This window comes from Felis catus, chromosome C2, assembly GCF_018350175.1.
Source record: "Felis catus isolate Fca126 chromosome C2, F.catus_Fca126_mat1.0, whole genome shotgun sequence".
Lineage (NCBI taxonomy): Eukaryota > Metazoa > Chordata > Mammalia > Carnivora > Felidae > Felis > Felis catus.
In genome coordinates, this window is record NC_058376.1 from 27,635,708 (window position 1) to 27,658,295 (window position 22,588).

General features: G+C 31.9%; 1 protein-coding gene across 5 annotated transcripts in view; it reads right to left on the reverse strand.

The window, feature by feature from the left end:
* Window positions 1–269: 269 nt before the first annotated feature.
* USP25 (ubiquitin specific peptidase 25) overlaps window positions 270–22,588 on the reverse strand; it is a 151,514-nt gene continuing 129,195 nt past the window's right edge. For all 5 annotated transcript variants that reach the window (XM_023238853.2, XM_023238852.2, XM_023238855.2 and 2 more), the window contains 6 exons: window positions 17,020–17,198; window positions 14,331–14,409; window positions 11,239–11,318; window positions 5,893–6,016; window positions 2,052–2,247; window positions 270–1,711 (listed from right to left, as the gene is read on the reverse strand). In XM_023238853.2, the coding sequence (XP_023094621.1) occupies window positions 1,539–1,711; window positions 2,052–2,247; window positions 5,893–6,016; window positions 11,239–11,318; window positions 14,331–14,409; window positions 17,020–17,198 (831 nt within the window). In that variant the 3' untranslated portion in view covers window positions 270–1,538. The remainder of the gene's footprint in view (window positions 1,712–2,051; window positions 2,248–5,892; window positions 6,017–11,238; window positions 11,319–14,330; window positions 14,410–17,019; window positions 17,199–22,588) is intronic.

The following is a 22,588-nucleotide window of genomic DNA, read 5'->3' on the forward strand; positions in this document are numbered from 1 at the left end:
AAAACTAATGTAGAATACCAATTCTGCTCAGTGGAGAATTTAAAATCTAAACCAAAACACGTTTTGATAGCTACAACAGGCAAAATCTAACCTTAAAACAGAAATGGTATCAATTCCTTGTCATTAATACCTTAGTAGTGCATTGATATCTTGATAAGGAACATTATACAGTAACTTAATATTTGCTTCTTCCTCTATCTGGGATCTTTTATCAGAGGCACTTATAAAGAGTTCTAGTTTTGGCGACGGTATAACAAACATACACATAGTATAATGATATATTTTACTATGCTAACAAAGTATCGTTTATAAAGAAATTTTTATAAATTCAAAAATAGGTTATTGGTAACATGATTACCTTTAAAGCATCAATTTCCATTCACAATATTACTTCATTAATCTTAAACAGCAGTTCCATCTACAAAATGTTCTACAGCTTTTTCTTTTTGAAAAGGAGGAAAATAAAAGCAGGTAAGATACTCATAACTTCTAGTTCAACAATATCAACTTCATTTCACAGCATTGATTAGTAGAGAACATTTTCAATTAAAGTGGTATACAAGTTACAAAAATAGAATGATTATATAATGCAAAACATTGTCCTCCATTATGAAGAATGTGTGTGTGTGTGTGTGTGTGTGTGTGTGTGTGTGTGTGTGTGTATACACATATACAGATTTCTTATAAGTTTCACTATTTAAATAGCCCTTATTCAAGTACTTTTTTTCTGGTATCTCTTGAAATAATCACCTTGCTATATTATTTGTAAATACATAAAAAAATAAAAGGTTAATCTAAGGGAAAGTTAAAAGTTTCAGTGTGGTTGACTTAAGTAAGTATCAGCCGTTCACTTCAGTGAAAACCTGATGTGAATTCAAAACAGGTTTAGGTGCCATACTAAGTTTTAACAACTTAGTCAAAAATATAGATATATTTAAGTGTCAATACTTAGTAAACTTCCAATGTGCTACAGAGACAAATTAAAAGTTTGTATTAATCTATTCATCTATCCACCTAATCTTAAACAATCCCCAGACAAAATTCATTTTTATATAATTAAAATGATACACTAATATACAATATACCTGCTTACAAACACATAGGTAGCCATAAATAAAACTTTATTCTTTAATTTCATTTACAAGCTACCAAGTATTATGTATCGTACACAGTGCTGAACACTTAAATGGTTGTAGTCATGGAAGGATCCAGACTGAATGGAAAGCTGTAGATAAAGAAAAGATAAAAGCAAAGTAATACTGTAACAGAAAGGTGGCAAAAGCATGGCTTTGCCATAATGAAACCAATCAGATTTGTAATTGTACATCAGTTCTGGTTAAAACAAAGTCTGAGCGCCATGCGATTCTCAGCTTTATTGTTTGCAGTCTGGCTAAAGTCTCTATGGTCTGTCTTCTGCAGTTATTAAAATAAAAAAAAGTTAAAAACTATAGCAGCAACAAGCAAACCCTGTGACAGGAAGGCAAGGGTTAAGAACTAAAAAAAGTTTATACAGTGTGTTCAGGGAAAGTGTGTGCAGTTTATCTTCCATCAGCAGGAGTTCGACTGAGGGATAACATGATTCGGGCAAACCGCTCGCAGAGTTCATGTGTGGAATATGACGGTAACTTCGGTGGTTCATGGAAACCTTTAATCTCAGTAGAACAATCAAGCAGTTTTGGCAGAAAATCCGTCAGCTTCTCTTGGAGGTTTGCTGTAAATACAAACAATTAGATATAGCTAAAGACAGAGAGGGAAAGAAATCATCATCTTCAACATAATTTATTAACTTAGAGTGTGCTCAACTAATGTTTCATTTCAAAATATGTATTACCATTTGGGGGAAAGAGGTAAAATATAAATGGCAAGGCAGTGTGCACTTGGTTTGTAAATAGAAAAAAAAGGGAATGACATGAATGTAAAAATACTATAATGTACTATAATATTTTTACATGAATGTAAAAATAATATAAAAAATGACAAGAATAAATAACATCTAATTCCAACTACTGTTAATCCCAGCTGAAGTGTCCACTAGCATTGTTTAAACTTACATTCCATTTCTTGTCCAAGATAGGAACACCATCGATTTCTCATGTCTTCCACAGCAAGAATATCTTTCTCTTCCATTTCATCCACCAATAACAAGGGCAAAAATGGGACAATAAACTCATTCATAATAATCAAACCATTGTTTACTTCTCGATCCTCTCCAGATTCAAATAGTTCTGCAGCTTGCTCATTTAATTTCTTAATGCATTGAGAAAAAGAAAAAGTTTTGTTTTTAACTAAATAAAAATCCTGTGTTAATACTGAAGACAACAGAAAAAGTATGTTCACAAACAGTATTAGAACAAATGGCAATCAAGAAAAACAATCTCTATCTGTTCTAGCGTGAAGTCTCTTAGAAAAAGCTGTGCATACGAGAATAACAGAAACAAGAACAAAAAGAAGTGGGGAAAATACTGTTGTCATGTTTTTAAAGTTCATGTTCAGCTTATAATTTTCTGATTATCACTACAGGGGCCATATTTTAATTCTCCAGAGGTGAAATTTCCCCAATTCTAAAATTTGGTGTGCCATCAAAGTAATTTAAAAAAAAAAAAATTCAGACGCCATATTATCTTTGAAAAACACTTTATCATCTTCTCCATAAATGCCAATTGAATAAATACTGTTATATTTCTTGAATCTAAAATTTAAAGGTAATCAATTAGTTCATTATTCCTTCAAAAAATTCTTACTGAGTACATGAGATATGCCAGAGACTATTCTAGATTCAGGGGAACCCAACTGATTAATACAGAAAATTCTCACAGAGTTTACAATTTGGTACAGAGATTAGCAAACTTCTGTAAAGGAGAAGATGGGAAATATTTTAGGCTCTGACAGCGATACACTTTCTGTTGTAACTACTAAATTCTGCCATTGTTACACAAAGACAGCCATATATAATATGCAAATGAGAAGGTATGACTATGTTTCAATAAAACTTTATTTACAAAAACAAGTGACAGGCTAGAGCACAGGCCAGTTGTGCTGACCCTTGATAGCAGAAGACAGAAATTCATGAGGTAAGAAATATAGACCTAAGAAACAGGTAAGGTATTATAGGTATAGTACAAGTTATAGTATTTAAGGGTTTAGGTGAAATCTTAACATTTAGAGCATGATAGATATGATTTTGAAATATTCATAGTTAAGCTGAATTACAAAATAAAAATATTATTTCTCATGTTTATATTTTATCATTCTTGTGTAATTTATATCTTGATTTTGTAGAGAGGCTTATGTTAGTAGTCTAACTCAGCCACTAAGCAGTGGCTTGAGTAAATAAGCAATCTCTTAGCTTCAGTTTCTTCATATGTAAAATGAAATATCACCTTTTTTAGACAGTGGTTGAGAGGATTAAACAAGAGAAGCCTTTAAGTATCTAGCATAATTTTTGCAATATGCATTCAAACTTATAATAGTTACTACCATTATGAAATTAATGTTATCTGAAAACAATCTAAACATAGTACACCCAAAGCCAAACTTATTCGTCATCTTAGATTCCCCAAAGCCAAACACAAAACTGTAAAGTCAAGCAGTTTTGACAACCCTATTTCCTTCTTTCTACTCATCTAATAGTTACCAGGTCCCTTGATTTCACTTCTTCCACCATCTTTTATGCCCTCTTCTTCATACCCACTGCACTTCTGTCTTAGTTGAGGCTCTCTCCTTCTTCCCTCTCTAGGGAAGACTTCCATCTCTACTCCTTTCCAGTCCACCATCTAGTATACTACTTACAGCCAGATTTATTTTCTGACAACAAATGTGACCAAGCCAAACCTACTCAAACTTACAAAGGCACATGAGAATGCTGCATAAGCTTCAACATAGGCTGACATCAACAAGTATTGTTAGCTTCATCACTTGCACCTAACCCTGCTCCTCAGAATCTAGCACCAGTGGATCTATCTTCATTTTCTGTTGTATACTTTCCAGGTCTTTTCATATAGTGTCCCTTTGGCTGGAACATTTTTCTGCCTTCTCTACAAGGCATAAAAATCCTATTTGTCTATCAAGATCCAGATCAGTGTTCAACTTATCCCTTAAGGTTCTCCTTGACAACTACAAGCATATTATTTTGCATATTTCTCATAAAGACACTTAATCTGGAATATAAAAATCATTTATGGTACAGACTGAGTTCTTGGGGGATGGCAAATAAACAGGTCTTAACTGTCTCTGTATCCCTCAAACATGACACTCAGCAAATACTCAGTATGAAAAACCCTGAAAGGAACACTAAAATAACCCTCATGCAGTGTCATTTAAATCCCTATGAAACACCAAACTAGGTGCGAATGGTTTAGTATCATAATATGGGGTGAAACATTCTACCATTTTTTTCATGTTTTAAAATAACCATCACGTTTTGGCTATATTTATATTTAAAATAGCTTTACCAAAATATTGCCATATCCCAAGCCTTCAATTTTTACATTAAAAATTGCTTTAGTTCATTAAATATATAAATATATACAATTCTGCATTTTTTAAATCTAAAATATACACAATTCAGGTCTTCCTTCTTGGGGAATGATTAAAAACCTTTGAAACTGGCCAAATTAAGAACTATCCTCAATGGATGCTAATCACTAACAATTCAAATTCTAAAATATACTCAAATGCAATAAAAGCAGCTGAGAGAAAAATAGTAAGATCATCGTCATCTAATATTCTCATTTGAAAATTCTAAAGACATTATTAAGATTACAAGTAGCTTATGTAGTTCTACTGCAAGAAAACATTTTATCAGCATACCACTTAAAGTTTTTTAAAGTATACTTAAATCATGTAACTTATATAGGTTGAAAAATCATATACCCTTGAATATCTTTGTGTGTATATGTACATATATATTTCTCCTTGTACAGGAAAAAAAAATTGCAGCTTAGGTGTTCACAGTATATAACAGAATGATGTTAATAGTTAACTAAGAATTAAATTTAGGGGCGCCTGGGTGGCTCAGTCGGTTAAGCGTCCGACTTTGGCTCAGGTCATGATCTCGTGGTTCGTGAGTTCAAGCCCCGTGTCAGGCTCTGTGCTGACAGCTCAGAGCCTGGAGCCTGTTTCAGATTCTGTGTCTCCCTCTCTCTCTCTGACCCTCCCCTGTTCATGCTCTGTCTCTGTCTCAAAAATAAATAAATGTTAAAAAAAATTAAAAAAAAAAGAATTAAATTTAATCAGAAAAATGTATAAAGATGGAATTTGTGATCTTATACATCAAGGTTAGCTGACTTGAGAAATATTAACAAAGTACTCCAGACCTTTAGAAACTAGTTTGGTGCTACAAAACTGCTAAAAAGACTTTTTTAAAGTTTATATAACAACAGTAATATTTCTGCACATAGTGAAAATATTTGAGGAAAAAAAACTATCAATGACTAGGTGGGAAAAAAAGGATACTATATTACAATGAATCATTTAACACTATGTACACCAAATCTACTACTGCATTTTAAAAAACTCAGAAAAATCTATTATTTTTCTGGAATAATAATTGCTCAAGGCCTGTGCAGTCCCCCCCCTTCTCTCATCAAAAAAGGGAATAGTAGAATAATGAAGAAACCAAAATATAAAATTAATTATTTTGATCCTATATTAAGAACATTTCTGGTACCACCTGCAATATTTAGGACCAATAAAGAGAAAAGATATTAAAGAATTGAGTGCATTCCTGCATCTTAAGTGATTATACCCAGATTACATCATGATGATGTCATCATCATGATACTTTCCTCATCAGAGTTTATAGTCAATCACTTCTATAGGAGTCTGGAAAATCTGTTCAGTGTAAGACAAAACAATAACGTAAACATGACCTCCTAAGTACATTCAACTTACTAGTAAACACTCTCTTCTATAATGTGATATCAATTCTTCATCATGTCCTCTGTATCGGCCTTTGGACAAGAGTTCTTTGTTATTCTGATAAGCGCAGATAAGGAACAGCAAGGAATCTATATAACTTAAAAATTAAAAGAAACATAAGGCATTATTTCATCTTTGTAAAAAAAAAAAGTCAACTACAATTATAAAATACTTAAGTATACATTTAAATTTTGATTATCCAGAACCTTACAATAAATGTATCATCTAAAAGCTGTTTTACCAACAGCCACATCTGAGACCAGGAGATAGTTATGTCATAAAGGAAAAAAACAAAAACAAAAAAATGGAGCTAGGCTAGAGGCACCTGGGTGACTCAGTCAGTTAAGCATCTGACTTCGGCTCAGGTCATGATTTCACAGTTCCTGAGTTCGAGCCCTGCATCGGGTTCTGTGCTGACAGCTCAGAGCCTGGAGCCTGCTTCAGATTCTGTGTGTCCATCTCTCTGCCCCTCCCCTACTCGTACTCTCTCTTTCTCTCTTAAAAATAAACATTGAAAAAAAATTTTTTTAATGGAGCTAGGAATTAAGAAAAGACTGGGAGGAAAAAGCCCGTAATTATTGAATTCAGGTAGTTCCTCTCTCCTGATTCCCTGATGTCTTCCATTTAGACTGATAGGGAAGTCAAGAATCTACTTTTTTTAACAACATAATGTCATTTTTGTTTGAAGAAAGGGTCAGATTACTTTGTTTCTTTATCACAAACATCGTGTGTTTCATTCAGTGACTATTCAGGTATTTTTCCGTGTGCACCCATGGTTCTCATCATGGAGAATAATATAATTGGTAGAGGGGAGAATATCCAAAGGAAATGGGGAAGTAGAAATGGAAAAAAAAAAATGCTTCTACAGCTGGACATTCTGGTGGAATACACACACAAAGAAGAGTGTAGGAACATAACAGCTGGCCGGTCGGTCTTTTATAAAAAGTTTAACAAGTAATATTAATAATGTTACATTAACATAAGTCTATATGTTACGAAGTTCAAACTAGGTTTTAGAAAGGGAGGAGGGTAAAAATGTTTGAGGATTCTATTTACCTCTAAAACAGTTATCCTCTCACAATATGGGGTAAGAAATAAATATAGCTATATATTTGTATAACTGAAATATGAATGATACTAAGATGTCTCCTTTGTGCCAGTTTTTCCAGTTACAACATACCTTCTTATAGATTAATTCAGAAAAATGTAACATTCTAAAAGGCGAAATATTATAAACAAACACTTTTAAAACTCTAGGTTACATTAAGTTTTTATTATTTAATTTCATGTGCTTAAATATAAATCAATTCTGTACTTTGAATATAAATGTAGAATTGGAAACTAATGTACACATTAATGGCGTCTCATATGACACACCTGAAGCTATTTCATAAAAAATAAGTTATTTCATACACTTTTTTGAAAAGGCTTCTCCCAGGAACTTGTTTTTGAGAAAACTTAAGAATATGGGATTTTATTTTGAAAAAATATAAACATAACCTCAGGTAAAGGTTTTTTGTTTTATTTATGAAAGAAGAAAAGAAGGGAGTGATAATAACATTAAATACTGATTTACACCACTAAATTAGTCTGCTGGCACATCTGCCTTCTCTTTTATAGCTATTAAGTTTCCTATTAAAAAGTCTCAGTGAATGACATTCATATCTGGCCTTCAAGACCTGAGTCACCTCTCTAAGAATAGCTCTGAAACTGTGGCCCTGTTCCAATTTTCTACTGAAGCACACAATTTCCATATTTTATCAACCTTTAAAGTGCTTACAAACATATCTTCAAATAAATCACAGTAAGACTCAGCAGTCCAGGTACCACATTCTTATTTCAAAGTAAAATAAGACCATGTACCCTGTAGACTCTTTTGATCCTCACTTGTATTATTATAAAATTGTGGTTCCTAAAAACATGATTTCACTTCACTATTCACAGACTTGACAATGGCCTATCAATCAGTATTCATTCAAGGTTTTCAAGTTTTGTGTTTTTATTTAAAAAAAAAAAGTTGGACAGAACCTTTTGACAATATTTTCTAACCGACTAGCTGTGGTAACTACTATATTTAAAGTGTAAAATTAACATTTCTTCTTGTAATATTCCATAAATACTATTTTTCACCATTAACTAATTTTCTAGTTGACCTTTCCAATTTAATAAACATTTGCTACACCAGAATATTCACTTTCTGAATAAGCATGTATTTGAGAATAAGCATATATTTGAGAATAAGCAAATTATGAAATTTGAACATACTTTGAACATACCAAGAGAAGCTAATATAAGAAGTTAATGCAGAGAGCAAAACAGCGACAGCTTCTTCTTTTTAATTCTTACCAAAGAATACTCACCTGATTTCATTAAATTTTATAAGAATACAGATCTCTATTTCAATTTTTTTCTCCCTAGTTAATCGTGTGGCCTTGAAAAAGTTACTGCATCTGTGGATGCAATTACTGTGGAGCCTAGTTTATCTATAAAATGGAAATGCCTTCTTGATCTTACTCTGTCCACTTATAAGATCACATTACTATTTATCTTAGAAATACCAATCTCAGCTCTCTTAAAGTGAACTTGAATATTCCTATTAAAGAAATATAACTGTGGCCGAAATAAAATAACTCATAAAATGGAGCTACTTATCAAAATAGTTCTCTATTTCAGTGACCAAACTGAATTACCTTATAAATTACAGGATGACTTGTGTCCAAGTATCAACAGTGCTTTTTAATTCTGTGCAACTTTTAAACTTTGCTAAGTGTAAAAGTGATGGCAGTGCTCACTGTCCACCAAACAGGGCAGCAAGGCCACCAGCATTTTCCACAAAGACAGCAGTGTCGTGTCTCTGCTGGCGGACAGGGTAGCCACTAGCCGCAAGTGGCTGGCTACTGAACATTCAAAATGTGGCTAGTATGACTTAGACGCTGAATTTTTAGTTGGAAAATTAATTAAATTTAAACTGTCTCATGTGTCTGGTAGCAACCAGGCTGGATAGACAGCACAGCTCTAGAAGTAACAGTCTGTGCTGTCATTTAAAAACAAAATTGCATCAATATCGCAGTGAGAGTTTCCTGTACATTATATAAAACCAGGAAAGAAAAGAAAGAAAGAAAAGAAGGAATTCAATAACCCTTTTAATTGAATACATTATTACAGAGTATTGAAAATATAGCACTTTCTTTTAAATTAAGAGCTTTGTCATTTGGATAAATGATTCTAGCGTGGTCTCAAAACAGAGACTTTTGTTGTCTTTATGTTTTTCAGTAACAGTATACTTAGATTTTCAAGTAGGAAGTTCATAGGTGATACAAAGAAGATTTTTGTCCCAGAGTTCAATTATTTGTTTTCAAATATCTTAAATTTCAGAGGAACTTTTGCTACTGTAAAAAGATTCAAAATAAATGACTAGCTAGTTTTTAATATTTTTTGAAATACAGTAATTGCATTTGAGCATTAAATTTGATAGTTGGTTATTTTCATATAGTGTTTCCTGAGTATTAATTTTTCACTTCCTTGAGACTATCAAACCGTATTATTACCAGACTGAGGCTTGAAAAAAATGTTTCACGTTATTGATTAGATCAAGTCTATTATTCGTTTAAATTTTAAGTTCATTAGAGTATTCTGTCTTTGACAATTTCTTCTTTGTATTTGTTGCCCTTTATTTCCTTTGTTAACTAATTTCCATTTTTTAGCTACTCTTAATGCTGCCTTTTCAAGGTTAATTTGGGTGTAATTAGTGATTACAATTTAACTTTTTAATAATTTTTTACCTATTGACTTTAGACTTCGTTATGAGATTGGAAGTAAAAAAAAATCTACAAATAATGCCTACTGTTTCTCAGTATACTTGTTCTACTCGAAAGTCTACAGTTGTAAATTAATTTTAGATACACAATTATTAAATGAAATAAAGTTATGTGGATTCCATTCCCTCTACCCCCTTTTCTCAAAAACAAAGCAAGAAAACTCATTTGTCTCATTTATCTAATGTATTGTAGGCCCGACACAAACATGCTTAAGAAATCTGGGGGACAACTTGTGGTTTATTTTATGCTAAACATAACCTCTACTGATTTAAAAATATAACTTATGTTTATATATTGGAGTTGAAATAGAAATTTTAATACAGGTTAGATTAAGACATTTTACAAATGCTTTCTAGACAAACTAACATAGGTGAATAGTGCTCGATTTCAACTCCTTTTACCGTTCTAGTTTTTAAGTTTCTATCAGCTCAGTTTAAATAACTTTGCTGGACCCTACAAATTAATAATCCCTGTAAGTATACATTAGAAGGAAACTAACCTTACTACTAAGCAGTGTGTTATATTACACAGTGAATATCCGTGTTTTGTAATTTAAAAACGATGTAAGGTAATAGTTTCAGGAATGGTTTAAAAATGTGTGGCAACTTGCTTACTTTCAGTGATTCACCAATAAGTTAGAAATATCTATTTTTTAAATATGTTTTTTACAATGCCTTTTGAACATTTTTAAGCAATGTATTTAAACAATCACATAAAATAAATTACCATGTTTAAATATATATATATATATATATATAGTTGTTCTAAAAAAATCACTAGTCAAGTACATTAATATTAAAGGATATGAGTTAAGAAATATGTGAATAAGTAAATGCAAATCAGTGTATAAGTAAATAAATCAATATTTATCCTTTGTTCTTAATAACAATTAAAATAAAAAATAATAATATTATAGTTTAAGAAGTAGAAACTCCTTTAAAACCATCTGTACCTTAAATGAAAAATGATCTAAAATGTGTTTCTAGTCATAATACTTAGAAGACAGCTGATCAATTTTCTATAGCTATAGTTTTTATAGTAATGAAACTTTGGACAAAGAGACATATTGGAAACACTGTCTCTGCTTTGAAGTCAAGATTAGACTCAGAAAGAATATGAAAAAGGCTGGAGACTAAAGGCAGATATTATGGTATACAAAGAATTCTGTGTGTTGGGCTTCCAGCTTGTTTGGTCGCCAGCAAACTTCTAGGCTTTAATCTAATCCTATTCCATCCTAAACTTCAATTGTAGAATGTGAGAGCTAATAAAAACAAAGACACTAATGCCAACCTTATAGATTTAATTGAAAATGGAAAGTATGTGGGGTATATGGAAACTTCCAGTACCAACTATACAATTTCTCTATAAAGATAAAACTTCTAAAATTAAAAGTTTATTAAAAATACATACAGTGAATAAAACCTTTTCTAAAGATGAGGTCATATCTGAATAGAATTAAATGCAAAAATTAAGCTTTTCATATTTGACCATTCTGCCTTACCTTTCTCTTTGAAAATTTTCTAGCCCAATTATGAGATACATGGTTGTTTCCCTGAACTTCCTATAATCCTGATGCCACTCCTGTAGGTGAAAGAAAATATTAAAAATATACAAAGTAAGATATTAAAACTACAATGAAAACTGTTCATAAAGCAATGTGTTATTCTGACAACTATTCAAAGTAATAGAAGCAAAGAAACCAAACTTAAGATAAGACCTAAATCAAAACTTTAGTTTCTGATACACAAGACCACTTTATTAATATAATAAATGTAAAAATTACTAGACATTAATGAAAAATGAAATAACAATGATTCACTAAAAGATAACAGAAATGCAAAGGCAAGATAATCAACCAGGTTTTCTCTCTTTCAAAAACTGTTCTGTCTAAAGGCATATTATTATTAAGATATTATTACAGATGTACATCACAATCGGATGTAGGAGGTAAATGAAGTTACTACTCTAACAGAATCAACACTGAAGACTATTATTTGATGAAGAATATTAAGAAACTAAAAGAAAAACAGTATAATGCATTTATTTAACCTTTTATTTTTGCCAAATTTAGGTTACATTTTATTTTAAATGTGGTAGCTGAGTAGTTTATTCATCTGAGGTATGGTGAAAAATATACAAGCATGTCACATTTCAGTTGTCTCTTCCTCCAAAAAAACCAATTACTGGGCATATAATAGGACTAAACAATTCAGAACTGACACCCTCTAACTCAAGACAACAAATCAGGATTTTTCTTTAAGTTATTTAAAAAAATTTTTTCAAGGAAAACCATAACCAAATTCAATATAGGATTTAAACTAAGATACTGATAATAAAAGTATCTTATATACATATAAGCTCTTATATACATATATATATATATATATAAAAGCTCTTATATACATATTACATAAGCAAATGAAAGTAAGAAACATATAGACCAGTTGACCAACTATACTCTCCTTGAATATAAATTAATTTTTAATTTTAATTTTTTGAAGCATAATCTTACAGTATTAGTCGGCCTTAATAACACATAAAGATAAAATTTGTCCTACAAGTGTGAAGTTAGCTTTTCTGGGAAAGTATTTAAATTGCCACTCTACTGTCATTAGAACTGTCTGAGGAGTTGTGAGTAAATTTCTTCTGTTAAAGACCTAGACGGTAAGTGTTTTAGGCTTTGCAGGCCATGTAGTCTCTGTTGTCACTATTCAACTCTGTGATTGTAGTGTAAAAACACTCGTGTATAATACATAAACAAATAGTTGTAGTTGTGTTCCAATAAAACTGTATTTATAAAAGCTGGTGGTAGGCTGGATTTGGTCTGTGGGCCAAGGCTGGCTGACTCATGACTCAGAGCAGGATAAAGATATATGGGATACACAGAATCTAAAACCATGTCCTATAAATACCTGTAAGATTTAATGGCTCTGCAGTTAGAAATATGAGAAGTTTTCAGAACAAAAATATGTTAAAGTGAATCTAATGTTGCAACCCTGGGGATGGAGTGCAGAGGCAAATCATAATTAAAAATCAAGTTTCATGTAACTTGAATCTTGGGGACAGGGTAGAGTGAGTAACCAACCCACTTGTTTGTCATCTCTGGCATATATTATGTGCATGTTCTTAGATTTTCTCTTCTGGTATCTTGTTGTAAGTTACCTACCCTTATGCTACTACTATTATAAAGCATAACGGTTAAGAATGCTACCTCTTGATTTCTAGTAGAATGAGCCATCCTACATTCTTCAAGAATGTCTGGGCTAGACTGAGATGTCCACATTTCATAAAAATTTTGAATCAGCTTATCAAGCTCCATCAAACAATCTGCTAAAAGTTTGACAGGGACTGCAATGAATCAATAAACTACTCTGGGGAAAAAATGACATCTTTACAATACTAAGTTTTCCATAGTATGTATATCCATTTATTTAGGTCTTCTTTAATGCCTCCTAAAGTCATGCACATCTCTTGTTAAATTTACTTCTAGTTACTCTATAGTTCTGGATGCTATTGTAAATGGTGTCATTTTCTTAAAATTTCATTTTCCGATTATCTGTTGCTGGGATAAAAGAATGAAATTGGTATGTGACATAAGTTCTGCCTGTTGGAAAACTGTTTTATTAGTTCTAATAAATTTATCTGTAGATTTTTTATTTCCTAGGTGTAAAATCTGCAAATAATGATAACTTTGTTTCTTCTTTCCAAATCTTTTACTTTTTGCTTATGTTTGTTGCCTTGCTGCCCACGTGAATTTCTAGTACAATTCTGAATAGCAGTAGTGGTTGCAGACATCCCTGTCTTTTTCCTGATCACAAAAGGAAAGCTTTCAATGTCCATAGTCCCATATGATTTTTGCTATGCAGTTTTGTTGTTTTTTTTTGAGACACTCTTTAGTAGATTATCATAGTTGTATTTCAGGTTAGCTCAGGATTTTTTTCAAAAATGATTATTTTTCTATATCCTTCCTCCTATATGTTAATGTGGTGAATCACAATAATTGTTTAAGAGAACATGAAGTCATTAAGTTTGTAAATGTGACCAAAATTAATCAAAGGCACTCGTGAAATCAACTTAAAATTTACTAGATAGGGGTGCCTGGGTGGCTCTGTCAGTTAAGCGTCCTACTCTTGATTTCAGCTCAGGTCATGATATCATGGCTCGTGAGATCGAGCCCTTATGAGCCTGATTGGTATTTTCTCTTTCTCTCTCTCTCTCTTTCTGCTCCTCCCCTACTCATACTCATATACACACACACTCTCTCTCTCAAAAGTAAATTAATTTAAAAACTTACTAGATTTGTAAATTTAAAAAGGCAATGTATAAAGTTAAGTTTAAAAGTCTAAAGAAATACTGGGTGTTTGAATTGGTAAACTAAAAAAAAAACAGTATTAATTTTAAAGTCAAAGTTAACACAAAGAATTTTGTGTACAAAAATTACCACAAGCACGATATGAGCACTCATGCATGTTCTCTCACATGTACAACACTGTCCAATAATGAAATGTGCTCAGTGGTGAGGAAATGAAAGAAAGGTCAGTGAACTACCGAAATTCCTCAATCTACAGTTCAACCTCTCAAAAGGCACATTACCTCATATTCCTCTAAGTTTACTTCTTCAGGTTTTATCATTTCAAGTTTGGCTTGAGCAACTTTCATTATGTTGTGACACCTTCAAATAAAAGAAATATATTCGTAAATCAAAAGTGAAATTCACAAAAAGTGAAAAGCATATGACACAAAACTAAACTACCCAACATACATGAAAATAAAATCCACTGTCACTAAGCAATACTTTTGGAGGAAGCAACTCTCAAATAACTTTAATTGAAAATGTTTTTTGCATCAATGTTGGACTGGATAGTTACAAAGGATATAAAGTAGACAGCATCAATAATGCTACCTCAAATTTACATGTTATATTTACAAATGGCTTTTAAATTACATTTTATTAATATATATTGTATAAGTAAAAACAAATGAAATGTGTTTTTTATAACATATATATATATATTAAGCAAGCTCAGGAGATATTAAATCTCATCTTCCCATTTCAAATGGCATGATTCATAAACAGCAAAAAGGAATCTAAACTGTGCCTATCATTTCAGGTAATAGAGCCATTGTTCACATGTTATGATCAGAATCATTGTTAAAGACTTCTCTGCAGAGTATGTTTAGCTATCGCATGCATCTTAACTTTTCAAGTATAAGACAAATTAGGTTATCAAAATGAACTGATGAATTTGCAGTCCTCAGGACAAATAACTACAAAAGAGTGAAAGTGAATGTGATTACCCCATTAATATTTGCCCCCAATTCAATAGCGTATATTCACTGGAACATGGTGTCCCAACAGCCCAAATAATAAGGGTCATAATCTGGCATATTTCTGAGCTCTTTGTGGTTACATGTAAAATTAATGATGCTCCTACGACTACAAATAAAATATAACAGTCAACATTCAATGAGCACTTTATTATCTATCAAATATTGTTCAAAACCATTTACTTGTATTACTTCACTTAATCCTAAATTTCACAGCAGATACATGGTGAAGCAGGAATTTAATCCTAGATGCTTTGTTTTCCTCATTTTCTTCTCTGCCACATAGATTTTTAATTCAATATATTTTTTTCAACGTTTTTTTATTTATTTTTGGGACAGAGAGAGACAGAGCATGAACAGGGGAGGGGCAGAGAGAGAGGGAGACACAGAATCGGAAACAGGCTCCAGGCTCCGAGCCATCAGCCCCGAGCCTGATGCGGGGCTCGAACTCCCGGACCGCAAGATCGTGACCTGGCTGAAGTCGGACACTTAACCGACTGTGCCACCCAGGCGCCCCTAATTCAGTATTTTTGAGATATTCAAGAAAGGATAATAATTTATTTCAGAATTAAAATGGACTACAAACCCCAAGATAACATAAACGATTCTGTATTCTAAAATAAGTTCCTGGGGTGCCTACATGGCTCAGTTAAGCATCCAACTCTTGATTTTAGCTCAGGTTATGATCACCACAGTTTGTGAATTCAAGCCCTGAGTTGGGCTCTACGCAGACAGTGCGGAGCCTGCTTGGGATCCTCTCACTCTCCCTCACTCTCTTTCCCTTCCATACTCTCTCACAATAAATAAACTTAAAAAAATAAAAATAAAATAACTTCTAATACTTTGATGTTTACCTGAGGCCTAAATTTTTTAATGGTATTCATTTTAGCTAGATTGTATTTTAATTTTCCAACTTCAGCCAAAAATTATAGTTTATAGGAATTTTCACAAGAAAACATTTTTGGGTAAACCAAACTATAGTTGATCCTTGAACAACATGGGTTTGAACTTCATGGGTTCACTTACACACAGATTTTTTACAATAACGTAAATGTGTTTTCTCTTTCTTAAGATTTTAATAACATTTTCTTTTCTCTAGCTTACCTTATTGTAAGAATACAGTATCTGATACATAGAACATATAAAATATGTGTTCATCGACTGTTTACGTTATCAGTAAGGCCTCCAGTCAAGAGGAAGTTATTAGCAGTTTAAATTTAGCAGAGTCAAAAGTTACACAACTTTATGTGCAGGTTTTCAACTGCACAGAGGGTCAATGCCCCTAATCTCCACATTGTTCAAGGGTGAACTGTAATTTAACCATTTTAAGGCTTCTCTTGATGTCAGAGGACATTTAACTATTTTATTTTATTAGTATATACGGTTAAATACTTTTCTCTAGTGATTGTCAAATGAGGGTAATTTTGCTCTTCAAGGGGTTATCTCTCAACATCTGGAGACACTTTGGGTTGTCACCTCTTGAGGGAGGCGTTACCGACATTTAGCAGGTACAGGTCAGGAACACTGCTAAATATCCTACAAATTATAGGACAGCTTCCCACAATAAATAACTATCTCACTCAAAATATACATAGTGCAGAGACTAGAAATTCTTTATTTCCCTAAAATATTAAGTCCCCAAAGGGTAGTGCTTACATTATATTCTTCTGTACATCTTTATGTTGCTTAGCTCAGTATCTTGGTCAACAAGTAAAATGTACTAAAACAATATAAATTATTTTCAGCTCAAACTTCTAAACGTTATGACTATAAACTCCAGAGAAATTCCAAAACAACTGTTCAAAATTAAGGGAAGTCTAAGTTTTGTCCTGTATTTATGAAATAGGTCTTTCTTTGAATATGTATAAACATTTAGAAACTGCACTAAAAGCAATTTTAAAAAGACAATTTAACAATATGTTAGATATTTCACATTTTAATTTTCTTAAATTACCTTTCATCAAAACTCAAATTTCTATCTCCAAATTGTTCTAGCAATGTTTTCTCAATGATTTTCTTTGGTGCCTGGTTCTGGATAAAATAGACCACTACATGATGTAAACGATAATCTGTTTCTGGTGGGGTGTCTTCTTGGGCCAATTTAACCAATCTTGAATACTCCAACTTAATTGCCTAGAAAATGTAACAAAATGCCAATTTTGATTAATTATGATAATTAAAATCGTTCAATATTACAGCTCTACATGTTCTTGTGTTCAAATACACTTTCTTCCTTTAAAGTATTACCAACAAGATGGCACATGGTACATCTACAAATATTGTCTCATATTCCACAGTTTAAAAGAATTTTCTAAAACTGACCATATACGCCCTCATCTTTTCACTGTATAAATAGTTCTTTGTTTTAATGCAGAGAACTATTAAACTGAACAATACACCTAAGCTTACTATGTGAATACTAGCGTAAAACTGTTTGGAGCAAAGGCATCATAAGACTGAGATACTAGGGATCTCTTATCCTGTGGTTTCTAGTATCAGTTTCATGTGTACCTTGAATATCCCAAATTCTAGGATTGAAATACAGTTTCCTGAAATACCCATAACTGAAAGAAAATGGCTGGCTCTTATATGCATAATAATACCACTGCGATTAAGTTTTAGCTAAAGGGCCCCAAAATAATGAAAAAGCAAGCCCTGAGATTGTAGTTACCACAGAATGAATTCCTTGTTGCTTCAAAAATATCTGAATTTTATTAGTGTAATAATTAATGAATATTATCACTATTATTACCTTAATGCTTGAGCGTCCTTTTTCTTTATAAATAGGAACATCTCAGAATTTACAACTAATTATAATGGGAAATAATAAACACTGATACATGTTTCTACACATGAGCAATCATTTGGAAAATATTTGCTCATACAGAAACAAGGGTAGGGTTATACATTAAATATTGTTGTATATAAGAAACGCATATGATTAAAAATCACACTTTTAAAAATTTCACTAATATTGGACTTTTATCTAAATCCTAGCTCTATTAACTGTAAAACATTTTGGGGCCACATGTAAAATATATTATAAAAAATCCATTCTATTAGAAAAGTTTTTTTTTTTTTAATGCATATCTTTCTTAAGCAATTCTTTGCTATCCAGATGCTACACTATATTTTACAGAAAGGGAGAAAATATAACGGACAAACATTAAATGAAATATTCTAGTCATGCATTCTTATATTTCACTAAAGGGAAGGCAATAATAAGTATTTTCTATATGTTTAGCATTATAAAAAGAATTATTATTTTATGGCTAAAATACATTGTGCTTTTTTTGGTTATATAAGCTATGTTAAAGTCTTGCTGTTGTGGTTAAAAATAGCCATGAAAATATATTTTGACATGTAAGATTATTAAGGCTTACTTCACGGTATACCTAACTAGCACACAGAAGCTTCGCTTAGAACTCTAAAGTCTTCCCATTTTCCCAATATGAAAAAAGGGGCACGTGTTCATTTACTAACCAAACTGTACTGATTTTGAGAATAAATGTAAAACAAAACCATTAATAACTGTTCTTTCTTATCATGGTGCTCAGACAATGACTGTCACGGACTATTAAAAGTTCTTTTGAATATTCAAACATTTCAGGTCAAAATTAGTATGACCAAAATAAAAGAAATCTATATATTGAGTCTCTTAAAGTAATATTGTTGGTTTAGAGATAAGGAGTTATAATACTAAATGGTTATGTATATTTTTACATATGTTCAAAATAGAGGCTGTATTTTTTTCATAGAGAGCAAAGAGATTTCTATTAGTGAGGTGGAATATATATTCCCCTTTTATTTTAAGATTATGTTTATCTCTTGATGTTCTATTTAAGATTATCCCAATTTTCATAAGTAAATGCCAAAGTTACAATCTATAGATGTTGAATCCAGAAAACGTAGTAAGGTACATTTAAATTTCTACAAGTAATTTTTCAAACACATAAAACACTTTTTACCAGCACAAATTATTTTTTATAATTATCAATTATTTTTTATTTATGAACTGCCTTCTAAAAAGGTTTTCTGATGTCTAAAATATACCACAATCATATTTAATTCTTCAAATTTTCAACAGATGTTCCATGCCGGTATATTTAGCAGAGTTCTTCACCATATCATTATAAGTAAAGTTAACACTGCTGAGTTGTTCAATTTTATTCACACTACTGCCTCGAAATACTCCCCTAGAATTAACGTTTGTCCTTTCCATACTTTGGCTGCCTGTGCAGGCAATTAATTACCACAGATACTGCAATGAAACCACTACACAAATACGAAATGAAATGTTAATACTGGTCATTAGGTGATGGAACTGCTTTGTAAACAATTTTTAAAATTATCTTTCACCAGACTTTTAACATGGTCCTACTAATCAGGTCCAAAGTTACCTATTCGGTCTTATTTCCTATGACTCTTGAACAAAGACTTCTCTCAACCTAGGTCAGGCTGGTTTCCCCACAGATGCACACATGCCCTTGTTTCTTAGGTTCTCTACATGTATAATGTCCTTTCTTGTTTGTTTCCCATCTATCTACAGATGACCCTTCAATGAGACTAGTTTCTCTCTTTTGAAATCTTCAGTTCCAAAGACGAAATAATTTCTACCTAGACTTTTTCTACCTTTCTAAATCATATTATAAAATATTCTAAATGTATAATTTTTATAAACTTTATTTTGATGTAACTATATACATACATCAGAAGATACCAAATATACAATATATTCTCGAGGCAGTAAGATCTAAGGGAAAATCAGTTAGACTAAGGTTCAAAAGCTAGGTATACCATTTATTAATTGTGACATAAAAAAAGTCACAAAGTTCTCCAAGTCTTAATGCACTTATCTGTGAAATAAGGTTAGGTGACTTTAGAGAGAGAATACGTGTGTGTGTGTGTGTGTGTGTGTGTGTGTGTGTGTATGTATAAATTATATATTTATAGACTCCTTTTTAAAAAACTGACAATGTACCAAAAAATTGAAGAAAACCTACTTCAAATCCCAGGGGATTATAATCATATAGGCTATAGTATTTGACCACAATGCAATACAAATAGGAATTAAAAATAAAGACAACTCCCGGGGCACCTGGGTGGCTCAGTCGGTTGAACATCCTGCTTTGGCTCAGGTCATGATCTCACAGTTTGTGGGTTAGAGCCCTGCCTTCGGGTCTGTGTTGACAGCTTGGAGCCTGGAGCCTGCTTCAGATTCTGTGTCTCCCCAGCTCTCTGCCCCTCCCCTGCTTGCACTGTCTCTGTCTCTGTCTCTGTCTCTGTCTCTCTCAAAAATAAATAAAACATGTAAAAAAAAAATAAAAAAAAAAAAGGACAACTCCCAAACTAAACTCTTAGGAAGTAAAAAGATAGTCTCAAATTATTCTTGGGCCAAAGGATTCAAAATTATATTAATAATTGGGATCATAAGATATCAAAAACTATTGGACATAGCCAGACTACTAGTCAAAGGAAAATTCCAACTTAACCACTATAGAAAAAACACATTTCAAGAGGCTGGGGGATGGCGGGGCTGGGGGAAGAAACTAAAGTAAGATAGAAGAAATAAAATAATGTGGCAATTAGATAAGAAATAGTCAAAAGCTTTTCTTTCCAAAAAGCTGGATGAAATATCAAGGTATGGGAGAAAATTCAACACCAGATATTAAAAAGGTGACAATATCAAAAATACAAAAAAAAAGCTTTAAAATTTATTTTAAAATAATACATATAGCTGTATGCCAATAAACTACAAATTTTTGATTAAACAGATAATCATCTAGGAAAATAGAAATGGCCAGAATTGCTTTAAAAGGTAGAAAAAGTACCAAGTTCTTGAAGAGACACAGTAAAACTGGAGAAAAACTGAAATAGTTGCCCAAGATCTGTATGCAATAATCAGGTTCACACCGTTTTAGAGATGTGATGTTACGTCATATCTTCAAGAACCAAATGATGTCTCTATCTAAAGTCCTCCAAAGCCTGAGAAAAGGGCAAAGTCTCCTTAATGATTACACAAGGCCAGAATAATATGAATATAAAGTATAAAAAATATTTTAAAAAACTATAGATCAATTTATCTATAAACACAGATGCCAACACTCATCCATTTTTGATAAACTACACTGTGTATAAAAAGAATATATAAAGAGTGTTTACAATGGTTAAAAAAGAGGGGATGGTAAATGTTAAAATCTTTACACTCCAAGGGTTAATTACAGAAAAATCTGTTCACATCTCAAACAGATGCATTAGAATATTTCTAAATTCCAATACCAACCAGTTTAGAAGAAAGTCTCAACTATGAATTTAAGAAAATGTCTTTAATTTGTAAAGGAAAATCTATAAAAAACCAATACTACACATCATACTTGAAAACAAAACACTAGAGACACTTCCATTAAAATCACAAAGTAGGCAAAGAAGCTTACTACCATTATTTTAGTATTTAACTATATTATGAAAAGTCTGGTCAACAAAATAAAAACAGTGATGAAATAAAAAGTATAATGAAAATTATCCCAATAATAAGATAATTATTGGGAGAGAGTATACTGAAATAATTATAAGACTCTCAAGTAAAAATTTATTAGTAAAAAACATGAAGAGTTCAATAAGGTAACTAGATACAATATAAACAAATAAAATTAATTAGCTCTCCCATTACTTATCATACCAATAAATTGATAGAAAAAGTAGGGTAAGTGATTCAATTCATAAAAACAAAAATTTTTTATACATCTAGGAATAAACAAGAAAGGTATAAGACCATTACTAAAGTAAAATTAGAAAACCTTACTAAATGACATAACAGAAGACTAAAAATGAAGAGGCATACCACGTTTCTTTTTGGGAAGACTGAAAATAGTAAAAAAAAAAAAAAAAGTTATTTATCCATCTCACCCTAAATTCATCATAAACATAATGCAAGTGCAATCAAATTCTGAAAGGATTTGGGGACAGAGGTGGCAAGTGATTCTAAAATCATCCAAAAAAAGAGAGACTTGCCAAACTTTTCATTTATGAAAAAACAAAAACAACAAAGTGTTTTTCCTACAAAACATCAAAATATATTATAAATGACCCATAATGTACATACGTGTAGTGTTCAAAACCAGAAAAATACATCAGTGGATTATTACGTATTAATACGTAATAAAGATGGTATTTCAAGTCAGTGCAAAAAAGATGCCTTAGTCAAAATGTTATGTTTTGGAGTATTTGGAGGTACTTCTTGAAGAAGCCCCCTCTAGATACCAGCTCTGTTTTCCCATTGAATGTTTTTCCAAGTTAAACCACTCCCTCATCATACTGATTAAAATTCTAACTAGTGTTGGCTTCCCCAGTAAAAGATAAGCTCCGGTAAGGCAGAAACTCAGTCCATCATTTTTCCAGCTACATACATGAGATTTAAGACAAAACCTTGATATAAGCAGATGATAAATACATCTTGAATATGCCCATCAACAGGATGTAAAAAACTTACAGTACTGGCATACAGTGGGATACCATGAGATCGA